A 20,020-nucleotide genomic window follows, 5' to 3' on the forward strand; every position below is an offset into this window, starting at 1 on the left:
GCGTGGCGAGGACCCTGAATCTTTTCTTTTTCAGTCGTTCTGTTTGCTGCTTCGGATCGTTGCCCTGTTGCACGACCCAGTTTAGTTCAAGCGTTAGCTGTCAGACAGATGGCCTCACGTTTGAGTCTTGGTATACAGACGAGTTCATGGTCGACTCAACGGCTGCCAGGTGCCCAAATCATCATCCATCCCCCAACATGCTGAAAGTTGGTATGAGGTGTTCTTGCTGATCTGCTGTGTTTGGTTTTCTCCAGAGGTGGCGCTGTGCATTTCCACTTTGTCTGTCCAAAAGACATTGTTCTAGAGGTCTTGTAGTTTGTTGAGATTTGCAAACCTAAGCCGTGCAGCCATGTCGTTTCTAGAGAGACCTTTTTCCTGGAAACCTTTCCAAAAAGGATGTACTTGTGCAATCTTTGTCTAAGTGTGCTGACATGAACTTTAACCTTTAATAAGCTGACTGAGGCCCGTAGAGTCTGAGGCTTTTCTGCAGTTTCCCAGACGTTTGGACGTCTTTGCTGTTCACTCCTGAGAAGATCGTAGTATGGTTCTGCTGGAGGTTTCTTCCTGTTGAAAGGGAGTTTTTCCTTCCCACTGTCACCAAGCGCTTGCTCACAGGGGGCCGTCTGATTGTTGGGGATCATTGAAAGGTCTTTACCTCAAAATATGAAGCACCTTGAGGTGACAGTTGTTGTGATTTGTGCTATAAAAATAAAATATAATTGCATTGTGTTATCACACACCTGAATGAGTCAATAGAGGTGGTCATGCTTTCCGATGATAAATGAATTAACTGCATTTGATTATCTGCATCTGGCTGATACTTAACCTCTAAGTCTCTACGGATGCATTGGGGTGCACTTCATTTTCCCACACTGTTTCTACATTTTGCTTTGGTTTTGTTACAAAGTGTGATGATACATATGTTATATTTTGTATATTATTACAGGTTGTATTGACCTAATTTTACAACCTACAAAGAACCTGTGTACTTTCTTTGTAACTGCACATGAGTCTTAAAGATAATCCTGTAATCTAAATGTACGTTTTCAAAGAGCATATAACTTCGGTGCAGAGGAGGTATTCAGCCAGACGATGATAAACTCAGCTCATCAGCAGCTCTGTTTTTGCATCCGTAAACCTTTTAGAGGGGCAGCACCTTGATTTTCAACATCTTTGTGTCATTCAGGTGTGTTATGGAAATTTCAGAAGGAAGCTTTTTTGGGAGTTTCATCTGTAGTTGACCTGTTTTACTCTGAAGTTGGATTATTCAGAGTGGTGTATACTGTATGCCGTCTTCAGCTTTGCCCAAGGATTTCCTCACTTCTGTTAAGCAATTAGTGCCAGTTCATTTCAGTGTGCCTTGGAAATCGAATTGGTTCGTGAAGAGTCTCAAAAGTTCCCCGAAAGGCATGTGCAGCGTGACGGCTCTTCAGTATTACTCCAAACAAAGAGTCAGGGGGTTCAAGCCTCTGAGCTGCAGGTTTCTTCATGATGGCACGCTAAGAAACACTGAATGTGTCAGTGACCTAAAATCATGCAGCGCGATGTGAACGCTGGAGCACGAACGGAGGAGAGAGGCCGACATGACACGCTTTCTGCTGTGCAAAAGTTCCAGTCGTGACCTTTTGTGTCACTTCCTGTGTGCAGAGACGCTCATGCCCTGCAGATGTCTGCTTTTGTGCTGCAGGGCCGATCGGTGATTTAGGCCAGCACTGAGGAGCGATTTTACACAACGTCAAAACCAAACATAGAATTATTTTTTCATATTTTAGACGTGCAGTAAAACACAATATACAAGCCCCAGTCCATTTTCAGTTTTCACTATGATATTAGCGTAATTAGCTGCTACACTGTTACTACACGGTTAGCCATCTAGTTAGCTGTATTAGATTAGATGTGTTTCCATGTTAGCTTAGTATGTTTTTTAACTTCCTGTGTAATTTCTGTCCATGTTTTAGATGTTCTAACGAATATTAAGCTAACACTTAGCTTAACACAGGCAGAACAAGTGTGTGTTTGTTGTCACAGCAACAAATACAACACAAACGTGGTTACCATAGCTGTGACGTCACATTCATCAGTGAAGGATGGCGATGATTTTTATTTAGTGAGCTTTGAATTATGGACTGACGTGAGGCATTCGTGGCTCATTGGTTTTTTTTAGGTGCTTCTTTGGCATCTAAAGCCCCGCAGTAAACCCTGTTAGCACGTGGTCATACCTGCCACCGTTTAGGTTTCAAAATCTGGGAGGTTATCCTGGATGTTGCACAGAGAATGATGCAATTAAGCACATAAAACGGGCACAAAGACGGCATCATGCGTATGCAACAGCACGACCAAACTGAACTGCTGCACGCAATCAAAAAGTCTGGTGAGGCAATAAACTGATGTAAACGTCCAACCGACTTTAAGTTCATTCTGTCTACTCTTCGTCTAAGTCCACTAAGACAGCATCATCAGTCCCGATATCATACCAGTCAGTGTAAACTTACTCAGGTCTCAGTCGCATACATGAGATATTACTCGAGGCAGTAGATATGGCTGGTACTTGGTAACAGTGTCCAGTTGTGGATAATTTGCTTTCTGTTCAAAGCATAAAAATTAAAAATAGTTTTTCATTTGTTTTATTTCCAAACCACTATTATTAACTCGCTGACTTGCTAAACAAGCAAAATCCAGCAGCACCAACGAGCCCGTTAAGCTCCAGAAATGCTGACCGTGCACTAACGAAGGCTGCGGCCAGGACAGAGTCCTCATAAAAGCAACTCTCACCATTTCTGAAATATCTTTTGACTTTGTTTGTGTGGTTATTATTTATAATCACCAAAGGTTGTTTAAATTTAACCCTAAATATGGTTTAAAAAAACCTTTATGGTCAACTTCTGCCTCCTACCAAATAAACTCCCGTTGATTTGAGTGCAGGATTGTTTCTGTCACCCGAGTCTCTCTTATAAGATCTCTGGCAATAATGTTGTTAATCAATAATAAACCAGCTAACTATAGATGGATGAGAAAGATATGGTTTGTGCCACAGCTGCAACTGAGAAATTTGAAACAATCTGTTGTAAAGTTTTAAGTTTGAAATAAAGAATTAGCTTTCTGCTACAGAAGGATGAAAGACTCTGAGGAAACAAGTCAAACAAAGTCCTCCAAGAACAGAAGGGTTAAAGTCAGTCCAGTTTGATGGAAGACGATTACCTAAAAACCTTCTTGAAAATGTTAACATTTAATAAACCATCTGTGTGTAAAAGTGATAATAAACAGCCCAAGAGTTAGAGCTCAAGTGCAGTTTCAACAGGACGTTACAAAGAAATGCTGCTGGTGTCAATCAGAGAAATTCATCAGCGCAACAAATCTGTAAAACAACCAAACAAACAACACAAATACATGAAATAAATTGTCGGGTTCATCTAGAGTTAAAGAAGAAAGGAACTCTTCTGTTATTTAATGGTTCTTCTGTAGTGAGAAGACTTTTCCATTATCTAATTGTAAAGACATTATCAATAGTGAAAAGGCAGGAATGTTTTTCTGCTACTCAGTGGTTTATTGATACTGAGAAAGCAGAACATGTTATGGTTCATGGTTTATCTGTAGTGTTTCTTCATTGCTTACTTTACTATGGTACAGCCGGGCATAGCTAATGTATTTCTCAGGAAGACTGAGAAAGCATAGACTGATGATGACGTCTGTAATCCAGGAGCAGGTGTCAGTACTTGAAGCGGTTCACTAATCAAAGCTGACAAAAACGCCAATAAAGTTTTCTTTAAAAGCCTTCAAGCCCCGTCTTTACTCCCAGGCTCTGTCTTTTATGAGATTCCCTCTGCTTCAGGCTGTAAGTAGCCAGGTCGTATTGACCGACTGCATTTCATTGACAATCTGTCATGTTGGGTAAGAGGGGGCGGCCTTAAAATATACGAGTGTTGGCCCGGCACTCGAACACATCAGTAAAAACCCTGCACACTCTAATACTGCCATATTACACCTATAGTAATGTTAGTTGGTATATAGACACAAATATCCTCCTTTAATGTAGGACGAAACCACAGTCTGAATGCACAGCACAAAGGAAACGGGCCTTCTCACAGGAAATACCATGAAAAGCCGCATCTGAACCTGACTTGATTGTCACCTCCTCCTCTCTTTTTTTGCGTTCCAGTTCTCACCTTATGCTATGTGATTTCGGTCCCTGATGTCACTTCCTCTCTCACTGCTGTTTACAGCAATTAAAATCTGGGAAATCGTGAGCTTTAAAGCAAAGCACAAACACCTTAAAATAACACCGTTTAAAAATAAACATGTAAGCGGAACGAAGTCGCAGAGACAAATAAAAAACAATTTTTAGTTTGCTTTGCTGAAAAAGCTGCGAATCGGCATGTTTGAGGCCGGTTTTCTGTCCACTCGATGTAAGCACTTGCCTCGGTTTACATGTTGGTTGAACCACCAAAGTTGTAATGACCTGTTCAGCATTTTAATCTGACATACAGAAAAACATCATTAAAAGAAGCACTTCTGGACCTAGCTGATAAACTGATTTGATAAATCTGTATTAAATCAGAATGTGTGTGGCCTCTGCAGAAGACACAGTCTGTATGCGTCTGTATTCTCTACCTACAGTGTCCTGAGATGGTCCTACCGGGGCCTTCGATGTTAACATTTTATTATAAAGAGGAGCTTCCTGGTTGTGGTGCCTTGCTTCACAAATTATACACAATCCATACACCACCACAGTGGATTTTAGATCAGATCATCAAGATGCAAAGACGTGCAGACCTTCAGCTTTGTTGCAGAGTGTTTTTGCAACGTCAGAAATTACAGTCTTTTTTAAAGACAGTGTCCCATTTCCAGAGACTTAAAAGTAATCGGACAGTTGACTGACAGGAAACTGATAAAAGATCTGGAAATGATTCAGAGACCAGTCAAATCAACAATCTTGTTCATTCTTTGAAAGCATGGATGCACTGACCAGCGCAGCAACACCTAAAGTGGATGATCACAGAATTATTTCCATGGTTCAGAAAAACACCACCCAACACCGAACCAAGTCAAAGTCATTGTCAAGGCCTGAAATCAGCAGACGTCTTCATGAATGGAAATACAGAGTTTAAGGTGTTCCACTGACTGCTGATTGGTCAGCTGATTGGTCAGCAGGCAGTGGTTTCCTTCCTGGACTTGCTTCAGAGCCTGGTTAAACCTGAACTCACCTTGCTTAGCTCATAAGCCAGCCTCATAATGGCCTCCAGGGTCATGTTTGGCCTTCATGTGTAACCTTTGAACTGCCTAATGACTTTGAGAGTGCGGGATGAATTGGGCTGCTTTCATCTTAATTACATCGGTGTATCGCTCAGTCCGTCTTTCATTGGCTTTCCATCCGTGTACTCATGCTGTTTGTCTTGATTTACATTTTCACTAATGCACACAGCGGGCGCGGGGCATCAGTCAGCTTATCTGTAATTCTGATGTTATTGCTCATTTTTCAGGCACAAACACAACATCTTGTTTGCAGTGTCTCTATGACAGTAATTGATTTTCAAAGCAGCTGCCTGGAAGTATTTGAATAGCAAATCCTGAAGCGTGGACTGCCTTCCTTCAGGATCAGGGATGCTGAAGGCTGGACGCCTCAAGGCTGCTGCTGTATTTACAACAACGCCGTGTTATCAGTGAAAGCCTGGATGGTGCAGGTTCACGATATTTCACGTAAGAGGGTGTTTACAGACAGCAGATGGGGGGGACTCGCTCTCCTTTATTTTTTATTCTTTAAATCTGACTTTCTGTCCCAGTTTTTTGTAGCCAAGGGCCAGAAAATAGCAACACGATGATGAGACCATAGACACTGATGTCCATTTATGAACCTGCAGTTTGATTAGATTTATTGCAGCTGTCCTGTTGGGTTTTTGGAAGCAGAAGAGAATATATTACTTATCAGATATTCCACTAAAAATGCTCCCAAATGCATGATGGGAACAAGCCCAATCCACTTCTACTTGAGCTACAATCCAATATTAATCACTGCAGCCCAACTTTAAGCCTCGGAAGGATCGAGCTGGATCAGTTATAAACAAATTTACCCACCACACTGAAGCTGAGTTAAAGGGAGAAACTGTCCCAATGTGTTTATTCTTAGCTGGTTGATTTCTTCTGTAAAGTGGGATTTTTTTTTAACATGGGAGTCAATGAGGAACGAGTCACTTTTTGTGAACTGGCTGTTAGAGGAACTGCAGTCGATGCTACCGAAACATTTCTCCATCACTGCTTTGCTCCACTTTTAGAGATCGTCTGAATTCCCGACTTTTACTGATGAGCATCAATATTAAATGGAGATTCTTAAAAGACTTTATTCTTGTTTTTGTAGCGCGATATCTCTAAAAAATGGATGTTTGTCATCAGATTAAATGTTAAGAAACTCTGGAGCAGATATATACGGAGCATGGTGACAGGAAGAAGCTGTACGATTCTGGTGGGGATCCGATCTCTTTCCTAAACTTGCAAAGGGAGGATGGTTGGCCTTCGAGGCTCAGACATGAGCTCACAGAGTGCGCTGGTCCTGCTTATTGCTGCGTCTTGAATGAAGCTCTATCAGAAATGAGAGTGCCGCCTGCCTCTGAGAAACCGCCCAAACGCAGAGAGGACAGGAACTTCCTCTGGTTTCTCTTTGTTCTGCAGCTCTTTGTCTTCATCCTGCTCGACGGCTTCTATGAAAACGGTTCATCGGCTGCAGGGTTGCCATGACTTTTAACCTCATCGCATTTCAAACACGGAGCCTCGAATAAAAGATCCCTCCTCTGACCACAGCATGTGCTCTTAACTGAGATAAACAAAGAGGATTCAGGAGTGGTTCAGGCTTGGGTGTAGAGACAGTCTGCTTTTGTCCACAGAGAAAAATGCTTCATGTTCAAAACAGGCTTCACAGGACCTGTTTGCTAAATTGATTATTGATTTAGAAACTACTTCCCTCTGTTTTTCTCAGTGTCTGTGATTTGTATTCAGACTGTCCTTCAAAACATCCCAGAAACCCTGACACAAACAATCCTCAGATGCAGACCAGCAGGTCACAGCTTTACAAAGATCCTCTTTTAGAGAGCGATATCACTTCTGAGTAAATTCAAAGGACCAAATTTAATCAGATTTCACTCACTGGTTTTGTCTTATTTGAATACGACTCTGGAGGAAGGAGGGAAAAACAGGCAGACTTTTGCCCGGCTCTCGGTTTCATTTTCCTTTGTGCATTGCAGCTCGTGTGTGCACAGCTGGATTGGTGAGGAGCCGGCTCATCGCTGGGGATCATTTGTTGTAACGAGCCCTTTGGCCTTGCCTGCCACCCACGACCGACAACAGCAGAGGTGTTACTGAACACGTGTAAGCCTCAAACCCTCAAAATTAGAGATAGAGGGTGAAGCTGCGAAATTAGTGATTGTGGGTATGAGTGTTGGGTTTCCTGCTGTTTGTTTAAAGCGCATGGGAGCCACATCTGCTCAGATCAGCACCTCTGGTCACATCACCCCCACAGATCGAGCCTGCGCTTCCTACTAAAACCACAACATGCTGCTCTTCTCTCTTCTGTTCTCACGTTTGGACCGATCAAACCAACTTCCAGCAGGGGGCGACTCTTCTGGTTTCAAACAGATCTGATTGAATAGACGTCTATGAGAAAGCGACCCTGCTTCGTACTCAGTTTACGACCTTCGTGGAGCTCATGGTCGCAAGTTGTGTTTACCACGTGATGTTTACTTTGTAAATTGTGGTTGTTATGGTGGAGTTTCCAGATGAAACATGAAGAACAGTGATTTTGGGAACCCAAGAATATTCAGCCATGACCACCAACAGGAGGACTACTTATGTGGAATTACGTCATGGCTAAGTGCCATCAAAAGAATCTCATCACAGCAACAACAAAGCTTTAAAACCACACAGACATCACCTGCTGCAGCTTCTATTGTATATTAGTCTAGTCTGGTCTGCTTAGTGTGAACCCACCATCGGAGTAAAATAATGTTACCTTGTGATTGGCGTATTGGCGTGTGTTCCCTTAAAATAAAAATCCAAAATGGAGTTTCCTGGCGTTTGCTTCGTTCACCAGTATGGAAGACGTCGACTTGCAAACACTCAAACTACTCACCAAACTACTCTACAAATATAGTGTCCCTTCAAAGTAAAAGCTGTACCTTTGAAACGTGTTGGTTGCAACAGTAAGGCGTAACTTTTACTTGGAAGGGAAACGCTCTCTGTTTCCAGGTTATATGTTGGCAGATAGGTTGGTGTGTTTCGTGCAAACTATGAGTGACTAAAGCAGTCCCAGGGAAGCTTTTAAGCTGGCAACCTCCAGAAACTACTTGACAACCAGTTGGAGAATAACATTTTTCCCAAATGACTGCTGGACTTCATCAAACCAACGAGTTTCCTGGTTTCTAACACACAAACAGACCATCGTTTATATGTGATCTGTGGTGAGCAGTCAGGCTAACGCAGACTGTCCCTGCAATGAATTTACTAGTTGTTTAAGCACAGGAAAAACATCCAGCGCTCAGAAAATATCTGCATGTCTGATTTTTCAGTGCAGCTTTTCACACTGATCATGTGATTTCACTGGGTGAATTTGCAACATTTATGTTTTCAAACCAAGTTAGATTTTTTGGATCTGAATAAGCAGATCTGACCAATCAGATCACTGCATCGATCGGGTCGATCGGCTCTCTGAAATGATTTTTTCTCCACCGCCTCAGAAATGGTCCCAAAATCCAACCTGGAAACCAGAATTTGAGTTTCTTACTTTACTTGTTCAGAAACATCAGGGCGCGGCTCGTCAGGGCTCGATGCTGTGCTGTTTTTTAATATGCACTCGACGCATATTTAAGTCTTAAAAAACCTCAGTCGGGTTCTCCGTATCAACGGTATGACGACACATCCTGCTGATTTACTTTAAACGCTCACGTGTTTCTTCGTGTCCTCCCCGACTCGCTTCCTTTTGAATGTAGAGACTTTCTTCTCCGTCAAACCCAAAATACAATAAAAAATGTGTATGTCATTCACAGGAGGGGGCGGGAACAGAAAAGGAAAGAGCAAGAAGTGGAAGCAGATGCTGCAGTTCCCACACATAAGTTTGTGCGAGGAGCTTCGACAAACCATAGGTGAGCTAACGCCGCTCTGTCTCCAGTCGCTCTCTCTCTCAGAGCAGCACCTTTATCTCATTTGACGTGGACGTCTTTGTGTCGAGTGAGTGTGACGCCTTTGAAACACATCGTATCCATGGCACCCTTTGAATACCCCCTCAGTCATCACCGCTGGTACCTCAAACTCGACATGATTAGACTTGCACAAAAAACCATCGAATTAAAAAATAGAGGAGATAAAGGAACTATTACCATGGAAAACACAGTCTGTGATAATGCAAAACACAAGAAATTATTTAAGTGGGTAATTGTGCAATAATATATTAAGAACTGAAAGGGAAGAATCTGTAGCTGTGCAGGTGGATTATTTACGATGTTTTTAACATCATGTCATTCTTTGATTTTAATTTTTCACTGTTATCATGATTACCGGCGTGTCCTCGTCCTCCGAAGGATGCAAATTATTGATTTATAAATAAAGTTTTATCTGTGGGGAAACGAGCAGTAACCAGCTGGGCTGAAACTCTAGACACAAACTGCAGTTCCACCAACGCCCACTTGGCGTGACACAATCCCTCATTGACTGTATTTAAAAGATGGACGTAGCCATCGTTAAGTCACTTATCGGGTGTGGACTTTGGAGTCGTTAACATCAACATTTAATCAGCAGCTACAGGCCGTGTCAGAGGCCACGCCCCTAAAGCCCTCCCAGTATAGCTCCAGGGTCTAAGTTATAAAAAAGTCTCCTGCTGCAGTCATTATGAAAACTGTCCACAGAGACCTAACTGTTTCTGCACCGGGCTGTTTGTTAAAGGAATTGTGTGGGAGTTATATCTTAAAATGTCTTTAGTGAGAAGCAGATGACTCCTCTTTACTGGGGAAAAACCCCTAAAAGACGTCCAGTTTTAGATATTAATTTATGAATTGCTGCACAGCACGGCTCTGTGTGTTTCTCAGTTTTGTGGCTCATCTGACGCCTGAATTCAATCCCCTCATTGTTTCAGAAGATGTTATGCTTTCTAGTGTCTCTCTCCTTGTCTTTGCAGTCTGGTATGGTGGCCCCGAGGCTCAAACCTCTTTAAGAAAGCAAATAAAGTAGAGAACACACTGTCAGACACACGGCTGCAGTGAAACATGAGCTACTCATCCTCAGTATTAAACATGACATTTCACTGAGGGAATATGATCAGTGTTGATTTTTCATTTCCTCTGTATACAGCAGCAGCGGTGGTGGCGGCTTCCTAATTCTGTACAGAAATAGACTCTCATTCATCCACATGGCTGATATTATCACCAGCAGACCTCAGGTTGTGTACAAAACGGCAGAAAACGTATGGCACACTGTCCTGTGATCACAAAACTGTTGCTCATCAAGAATTAGTTCCAACACATAAACCTCCATAAATCACAAATGATTGAATAAATGAGTTGTTACATGTGAATAACAAACTTGTAACAGTATTAAGGCTAAGTTTTAGTTTTTAAATGCGAGATATCTCTCACTGTGAGAACTGATCGGAGTGGATATGCTGAGGAAGAAGTTTATTTTGAGAGGGAAACGACTCTTTCCAAGGTCAACAGTGACCCTTCACACTCCAACATCTCACTTCCAACCACTTTGGATATGATCCATGACATTATGCTTGCATTAACCTCATTTGTAGCAATAACTGTGACTTTGTCTCACAGTTTTTAACCGGACGGTTGGGAAATTGCTTAATGCTGATTAATGTATCTGGCAGAACTTTCATACCGAGCGTAACACTGAAGTGTTTGCTGTCGTTGCTCTTCATTTTCATACATTTCCATTTGTGTAGAAAACATTTCCCTCCTACAGGAACTAGACTAGTTTAAATTTAGACCAGTTATCAAATAAAAGTTACATGAGCTCCATGGAGCCCGTCGATCGACCTGCAACTTTTATAAGCAGAAGGCTCTTGATGATTTGAGATGACCCTCCCATCTCCGCCACACGTTCATGCCGATGTCAATAATTAGGATTTTAGGGTTCATCTACTTGCCCAAACCCCACTTTAGCCCCACGCTGACCACCACTTTATCCACATACACATGGTAGTGGTCAGGTTGTTGTGCATGAACCTGGGCTTAAATCCAAAACTGAACGATATCATGATTGTTGTATATTTTGTTGGAGTTGTGAACTTTGTAACCATGTTATATGGAAGGTTTTGGAAACTGTTGCAGAATAAACTGAGAATGAAAAACAGTTGCCTTCCAGTCCCCCAAACCAAGACTCACTTTTGAGATGACAGTTGACGTCTTTTGTAATTGCCAGACTGTCACTGCTTCCTGTCCAACACACCGAGACTGTGGATCAAGCGTTGCTACAACTTCTGTTTTTATGCGTCCTTTCCTTTTTGAAGTTGTATTCTCAGAGCTGCAGCTGCCATGTTATAAAAATGTCTTTTACATTCAGGCAACAAGCAGCGACAATCTGCGCGAACTTTAATAGCATGCTATTCATTGAAAAGTCAAACCTGCGATGGGTCTGAAAGTGTGTGGGTGGTATGAAGACAAAACGCTAGTGTTGCTCAAGTACCACCACAGAGGAAACTGTGGCGCCTGCAGAAAGAGGAAGCAGCCTGTTATTTTTCTACTGTTTCAACCAACCGATTACTTTCATTTTAACTGGTGACTGGTTGGAGAAATAAAATTTCGAGTCACTCAGGAAAAGATCTGATCTCTACCTGAGACCAGACTCGGAGATAATTGTTGTTGTGCTTTGTCATTGGTTGCACTTAGTTTTTTACAAAATAAAATTAAAGGTCAAAGCAGCGAGCATGTTTTTCTCTACGCCTGGCTGGTTTTCTCCAGGTGCTCAGGTTTCCTCTTCAATCTGAAGTCATGCATGTTAGGTCATCTATCTGTAATCATGTAGATTACAGATAGATAAAACTCGCACACAGAAGTTTTTTCTAAAGAATAAAGTCCTGTGTGAATGAATGATGGTGGTTTGTGGTGTAAAGAGCTTTGAGTGAGCTCAAAAAAAGTGCAGGTCCACTGACTATCTCACCTTTTTGGGGGTAAGAAGCCTGTGTACATGTTTACTTCAGAAAGCATAAAGTAGAATGATGTAGGCACTGTAACGTCACCGAAACCTCGGTGTTTGCACTGTCATGTTGGATTGTTGCACCCAGAAGTGACCATATTTGGGCAACTGTGCAACACAGACAAAGATATCTGCTAATTAGCGCCAGCTAATAATCGTCTAGAAATTCACTCACTTATATTATTGGTTCAGTAACTTGTTTGAAAAGCCCCAAAAGTCACGATGAGCTCAAACATGGTTCCTGTCAAACTTTAAGCCTTTATAAAACTTCGCCCACAGTAACGTTGTCATTGACTGGGAAATACCCAAACGTGTATCAGGCTGTAAACACGTTCGTTTCCTTGTTAAAGTTGAACATTTTAACATGGGACTCTATGAAGACTGATGGACATTTGGAGCTGCCGTCAAGTGGACGTCAGAGGAACTGCAGTTTCTGGCACATGTGCGTCTCGTGCTTTGTGTTTATGTCAACTTGTTTATGATTTTTGCTTCACAAAATTGGATGGAAATGTCCAGATGGGACGGTCAGAAGATATGTGACCAAAGCATGAACTGTGGTTTACGTGGTTTGGTTCTCATGACTTTATTTCCTTAAATAGTAACCATATCCCATATTTATCTTAGCTGCAGGAGGCCACTGTCCAGCATTAGAGACGGGCTTTTATTTCAAAGTCCCTGATGTTTGGTTAGAATAAATAATCGAGGTCATGTGCATAAAAGCAATTGCTTTAAGTTGCTGCCTAACAGCAGCAGCAACATGTGATATCAGTGTGATGTGAGTTATTAGCATTATGAAGATTTTTACAGCTGACTTCCTGTTCACCTACTGGGGGGGGTGTTTGTGTACAGAGGCATGGTTGCATCCATGGTACCCAGGCGGGGCAAGTCAGACACATAGGACACATTGTGAGGAAGAAAGAAGAGGAAGAAGCAGTGGAGCTGGGCTGATGACTTGTTATAAAACTTAATATGGCTCGAGGCACAGGGTGGCGACAGGTGGGCAAGCTGGACTAAAGTACAGCACATGTTTGTTACTGGTAAACCAAAGTTCACCAAAGAAGTCAAGGACTTATTTGCCCCATACACATACGCTCAAGTCTTACAGATTTCTATTGCTTAATACATCCATTCACCAGCTCCCGGGGGCATGCCTCCAGGGTCGTGTTCTTGGCGAAGTTTACTGTTACTGTTACTGTTTTGGGAAGTTCAAGGAGCAGTTCAAAAAGACAATGAAAGCACATGAAGCTAACTGAGCTAAAATGTCAGGACATTTTCCAAAGTTGTACTTTGCTCACATGTATCAGGAAACAGTCTGATCCAGATGTGTTTTCACTACTGGAAATACTCAATTTGGTTAAAGCAAGGGTGGCACCTGAGTAGAGCGTGCAAGAGACAGAAAACATATTTATTTTGCTTGTAGGGATGGTCATGATTTTTGAATATTCAAATAGTCATTCAAGACGTCTCCGGACTCAAAATGGGCCTTTGTTTATGCACGTAAGCACAATTGGTCCGATAGTTGAGCCATTTGGTAAACAAAACTCTGCATGATTCAGCAACGGCAACGACAATGTGACACGTTTCATCACTCAGGTTTCCCCAAGCGTATACCACAGGTTCCAGTCCAGAAACATCCCCGTCTCAATAACATGTTCGGGCTTACCCCATTTTCTAATCACAGCGTGGACTCGTCATCTTTTCTTTTTACCCAGATTAACATTCCCGTCCACACAGATACGTTCACACTGTGTTTAACACTGGAAATGCCAAGGCGGACGTTTTAAACCCTGTTTAACTCTCATCGTCTCATATTTTGGGATTTTTTCTAAAGTGGGTCATCAAATACTGTGGGATCAAAAGAAAGAGAAAGTATACCTAGAGCTGCAGAGGGCGTCATTTTGACCCATACACATTAATATAAAACCACTAGAGCAGGGAGTGCGTGACTGAGTGGGTGGAGGACCGGTGCAGAGCTGAAGTCCAGAGTGTGGAGAACTAAACGGAGCAAATAAAGAGGGAAATCCAAAACGTATGTCAGGCCTGAAGAGGTGAAGCTGAGACGGCTTCAGGTTTGATGACCAGAGGCAGATGATAAACTTTGACTATTCTGCTTTTACAGTAATTATTTAAAATGTGTTGCTTATATTTTTGTAGCAGCTCTGAGGTCAGCTCTGTTTTTACACCACCTTCATTTTAATACAGCTAACCCCACAATTCATGTTCTTCTTCTTTCATAACTCCATTTGTAGTTACTATGCTTTGTTTAACTCTTTGTTCAGGAGTTTATTCTAATGTGTTTGTGTTAAATCATTGATGAAACCTTTAAAATCAACCTTAAATAATTATTTGGCCAAATCTTACTTAGAAATTAGAAAAACAGTTGAAAGTTAACAACTTGTCTTTAGCATTCATGCTGTTGTTACAGGACAGGGTCAGAACGGCCCTCCTGGCAGTTCCAGTGTGGTAACCTCGGTGGGTAATCAACTCATGCAGCTCTTCCATATCGTTGTCCAAACACCTCACATTCCACGTGATGATGGCAGGAACAGACTTCCTTTTAGCTCCGAGTAGCCTCTGCTCGGGGACTACGGGCCATCGTCCGGTGACGACACTCTGCCTCCAGAGTAAACTGGAAAAACACCAACAGGAGCAGCTGTAACGGCCGTCAGGCTCAGAGCAGCACCAGGACATATAGAGTATAATATTATATATAGATATTAATAGAGCAGTTGACGATATTTCAAATGAAATAGAGGCTAATATGAATATATCTGAAGCGGTGGCGTTCCCTTTGGTTAGGCTGTGGCAGGAGAGGCAGAAGCTTATTAAATAACGTGACCGCTTTGTTTCCAGCTCGTCTACTGATTTTCCTAATCATCACTGCATCTGGCTTCTTTTAGACACGTACTTAACATAATTAAAGACTTCCTGCTGATGTGAAAATATAAGGAAATAAAGATGAGCCATTTTACACTCGAGATGCTGCTGCTGCTTCTTTTGTTTCCCTGGAAGGGCCGATGCAAATAAGTTTGGATTTGAATGAGTTCAGTCAAACACACACAGGAAGTTAGAAGCTCAGCATTAAAACCACATACAGTACGGTTTGAAATGCTGATGTCCCACAGAGGGGAGCAGAGGTGCTGCAGGGCTGATAGGCCAGAAGACGAGTGGGAGGAAGATATTCAGGAGACTGCCTCTTTTTCCTCTCATCCCCTGATACGAACATCATTTATTGTTATGTAATTATGCTGCAAGCAACGTGAGACATTTCTATGTTGCACAACAGAGATCTTACAGATGTTCTCCCTTTGTTACAACACATTTCACCAGCACCAATTAAAAACAAAAAACGAAAGATTGGCCCTGCACCGCACTCGAACGTGTGCTTTCTTGTTGTGTGCAGAGTCGAGGCAGTGCATTCGCAGGCTCGTCTGAAATGCAGCAAAACACAAAGTGTGTTTTTCTGTCTGTTTGTGCCCCGGTGACTCTGCTGTTCGCTGAACCTGAGAAACACGTGCAGGGAGTTTCACCGCACGTCCTCTGCACAAATGAAAGCATTTTTAGTCTCGATTGATGCTTTCTCCTCCCCCTTCCCCTCCTCCTCAGTCCTCATAAGAGGCCATTAGAGTAACATGATATTACAGTAAAGTAGGTCCACACTGGTTTCAGTGTTCAGCTGCTGAATCATAGGAATATGTTTATGGTTTAAATACAACCGAGCAACCCAGAGAGAGGAAGAGGGAACCGGCTGCTTCGTCAGGGTGGTGATGCTGTAATCATGCAGCAACTTCCAGGGCGATAAAATAAAGTATGGTAACTGCTCTGGTTCTTATATAGCACTTTTCTACTCGTCAAAGCACTTTGCACAACTTGCACAACCAGCACTTTTCTATGTAAGTGCTAATATCTAAGATTCATAGACATTCATAATCAGGGGTTAAGTAGGATTTAATGAAAATAATATTTTTTAATGTGCTGCTGCTGCTCTGAGGTTTACTGCTTCCTTTTACCAAATACATCCTACAATATATACACTCACCATCCACTTGTTCAACTGGTCATTAACACAGACATCCTATCACACGGTGGCAGCTCAAGATGACCTGCTGAAGTTCAGTCTGAGCCCCAGAATGAGGAAGATTTTCCTGACTTTGAAGACGAGCTGGTTCGAGTATTTCAGACGCTGCTAATCTGCTTGGATTTTCCTACCAAGCTGGTTTGGAAGGAAGGAAACAGTAACTCTGGCTTTTTCTGCTGACCTTTCCTCCTGTTGGATGTTTTGGCATGGTTATTGATAGTTGTTCAGCTCATTCTAGAACAAACTGGTGCACTTAAAATCAGTGTGACGCTGTATAAAGTGATGGAGGCACTCCGTGTCGTGCTTTGGTCTGGATTGAAACTCACTTTCACTGCAGGGCCTTCGAAGCCAACAGGACACCCGACAGAGGCCTCTTTGTTTTCCGCGTGTTAATGTACAGCATGTTCTCTACAGCCCTGGATCTCCATTCATGTATATCACAACTCCTATCATGTCTCAAAACGTCCGTAATCAGCCATAATGAGATAATGATTATTCGGAGAATTCCCAGAACTTTGAGATGCAAGAATCTGATACTGCCTAAGTAACTTTATGAACTGTAATGAAGTAATTTATGTCCCTTTTGTAAAGAAAACAGTGGGTTTGTAGATGTGAAGACTTTGAACGGCCTTTTTCTCGTCTTTCTCTCTTTCGTGTCCTTTGTCATCCACAGATTTATTCCCTTTGCCGCACACTTAGCTTCTCTGTTCTCTCTGCAGCGGGACTTAAGTGGAACATCAGAGAGAGAAGAGATCATTAGAGGAGAGGAGAGCGGGACAAAGGGCAGAGCAGAGACAACTAGAGCAGAAAATCTCAAAGTAGGATAAAACAGAGGAGAACCTGACAGAACAAGGCATCAGTAACCATCAGTCAGTGGGTCATCAAAAGGAAATGACTCAGCAGAGTAACAATCAAAGGGGCGCTCCACCCGAGTTATGTTCATCTACTGAGCCAGGCAGGGAGACAAAAAGATGACACGGATTACATCACCCACAAAGCAAACAGCATCTTTTTACTCCTGCAGATGGTTTTATGAATGAAACTTCAGTCTGTTGGTGTAACTTGGCTATTAAATCTACAACCCTGATACGACGCCTCTGTCAGATAGAATCGACTCAGGTTTAGAGTAAGACAGTAGTTTGGATTAAAACGCTTCACAGCAGTAACAACGCTCACTGACAAATGTTGACACAAGAGGCTGAAATCTAACAACTTTTATTATTATATATGCAGATGACACCCTGCTGTACCTCGGCATCTGTTGAAGTCGGTGTGTGATGCACTGGGTTAAGGAATTAGTTGAACTGGGCCAGTGTTTGGGCACAGAGAGACCTGACAGCGATACAATATTCTGTCCGTTTGTAATGATTTGATTTTGGTCTCAGTTGCTGAATGGTTACAGTTCAAAGAGTCAAAACTTTAGGTCATCGTGTCTTTTATTCCATGTTCACTGTGGAACCAGAAGAGAATGATTTCAGTAACACCGGGATGTCTGTTTACGTGAGCCGTTCGAGGCTGTGCCGCTGTTGTAGTGACAGTCACATGTACACCAAAAACAAAAACATACTCGCATGAGGAGGTTTTAGATTGATATCTGGGGTCGTTTCAGTTCATCTGTCCAGCTGTGTTTGAGGAAAAAAAATAGAAACGCTAACAAGGAAACGTGGATTTGCATCTGTGACTCGTACACATGCAAAACAACTCAGGAAGCTTCACGCACAAGCAAATGTGATTCACTGAAGATCGGGGCGGTCGGCGTGAGAGACGAGGAAAAGAGCGAAAAGGTCAGACTGATCAATGTGACACTTCAGCAAGTCAGAGAGAGGTTTACTCCTCCCTCAGTCACAGGATCTCCAGTGTCCACTGAGGGAGGCCTGCTCCTTTATTGCTATAAAAAAAAGTGTGCTGCCTCTTTAGCATTTACATTCAGTCTTTCACAACAGTTCCTGCCTCACAAATGTGCTGAGCATGTTTCCTTCCTCAGAAAACATTTTCTAACCTCCATTCTCTACATGGAGAAATAAGCGTCCATCTGACTTTGTTTTTCTAGAGCCTTCTAATAATGCAGTACATCAGAAACAGCAATAATAATAAGATAATAAGAACACATTTGGTGCCGGCTCACAGCATAACAGGGAACGACACTGATCCATGGAATAATCAAATACCAGCATATTTGCATAAACCTGCTGTTTTGCTTGCAGGAACTTTATTATTTATGTTATAAAAATTCAGCTTTTATTTAGAAGGAAGTAAAAATGTTTGGGAAAGAAAAACTGTGTCGAAAGCAAATTTCATCTGATGAATTTTCTACGTTGTAAATAGTCACAGTGTATAAGGTGTGGTTAAGGTTGCGTGCTACTTTGTACTTCCTGTGAGGGTCTGATTTAATTTGAAGCTTGAAGTTTGTTATAGAAAAGAACCCAGAGTTTGTGTTTAGATTGTGACCTTTGGAGTGGGTGTTGGATTGATCTGGTTGCAGTTTTTAACAGAGCTCTGAAAGTTGCTTCCTGAGCTTCTGAAGCTCTGAGGATTAAAAATGATGGAAAAAGATGTTAAAAAGCACCAAAGTTAAACTCATCCCGGGGTCCTTCAGGGGCCTCAAAGACCTCTACACACCAAACATGTTAAATCATGTAAATCTTTCCTGCATTTGGACTCACCTATTCTTAATCCAGCCTTTTACTCCACGTGAGTTTGCTGGATGAAGCTCGATTGATCAGATCCGATAAACAGATCTGATCAATCAGACATCAGTGTGCTCGCTTTGAGGTTTATTTTCTGCATAAAGGCGTTTATGTTACGCAATCAGTTTGCATCTGAAAAGTTTTGTGTTGCTCTTTCGCAGCACGCTCAGTGTGCAATGGGCTTAACCTGAGAGCATTCACAGACTGATTCTGGATTAAATAACGTGCACGTTTGTGTCCAGATAAACGAAGTATGTGAGAATTGTTTCTTCCATCAGTGTAGGCAGGCCTCCTGTAAAACAGTGCCGGCGGTTTGATTCAGATCTGTGTAACGATGACCTCGCTTGCCTCCATGTCTCTGCAGAGAAGGACTACAGCAGCCTCTGCGAGCGGCAGCCAATCGGACGGCTGCTCTTCAGGCAGTTCTGCGAGACTCGACCCGAGCTGAAGCGCTGCGTCAAGTTCCTGGACGCCGTGGTAAGCAGAGCCGCCTTCGTCTGACCTCTTCTCTTCGTGTGCTCGTGTGTGTCCAGCCTCAGCATCTTTCTCTGCAGGGTTCAGACTGTCCTGTAAGCCCAGGATTTATCAGCCTCCCTACGTACGCATTAACGTGAAAACAGCGTGACCAATCAGACACGGAGAGGCCAGCTGACAGCAGAGAGGAACAGACACGATTAAACTGTATTATTAGAAAACTGTTTCTGAGTTTAAACACTTAATACAGACTGAAAGTATCATCTGAGGGTTTGTGTGGCAGGAAAACTGTGATACAGCTGTTTATTAATGTGTGTTTGCTTTAAGCTGTGAGTTCAGTATGACTGCAACAGTGAAAGAGGCTGACTGAGTGAGTTAGTACACTTATCAGTGTTAGTAAGGATCTGACATTTAACTACAGCTTGTAATTAATCAGTTAGATTAATGTGTTGTTTAGATCTGCTTCAGGCAGTTTGAAGACCTCATTGTTCAGTGCTGTGAGGAGGTGGAGGAGGCACTCCTGTAAGAAATCCTGGGTCATTCCTGTCATTGATACTGTTAGGGAACGAGGCAGTGATTTCTGTACTGCTCTCTAAACTGGACCAGG

At 42.4% G+C, this 20,020-nt stretch overlaps 1 protein-coding gene across 1 annotated transcript in view; it reads left to right on the forward strand.

Annotated features, from left to right (window-relative positions):
- The window catches only part of grk6 (G protein-coupled receptor kinase 6), a 49,955-nt gene that overhangs the window by 2,451 nt on the left and 27,484 nt on the right, over positions 1-20,020 (forward strand). The window contains exons 2-3 of the mRNA XM_084940978.1: positions 9,027-9,122; positions 19,304-19,416. Coding sequence (XP_084797104.1) covers positions 9,027-9,122; positions 19,304-19,416 — 209 coding nt within the window. The remainder of the gene's footprint in view (positions 1-9,026; positions 9,123-19,303; positions 19,417-20,020) is intronic.

This window comes from Perissodus microlepis, chromosome 10 (assembly GCF_051167445.1).
Source record: "Perissodus microlepis isolate ML-2025 ecotype Zambia chromosome 10, ASM5116744v1, whole genome shotgun sequence".
NCBI classification, from domain to species: Eukaryota; Metazoa; Chordata; class Actinopteri; order Cichliformes; family Cichlidae; genus Perissodus; species Perissodus microlepis.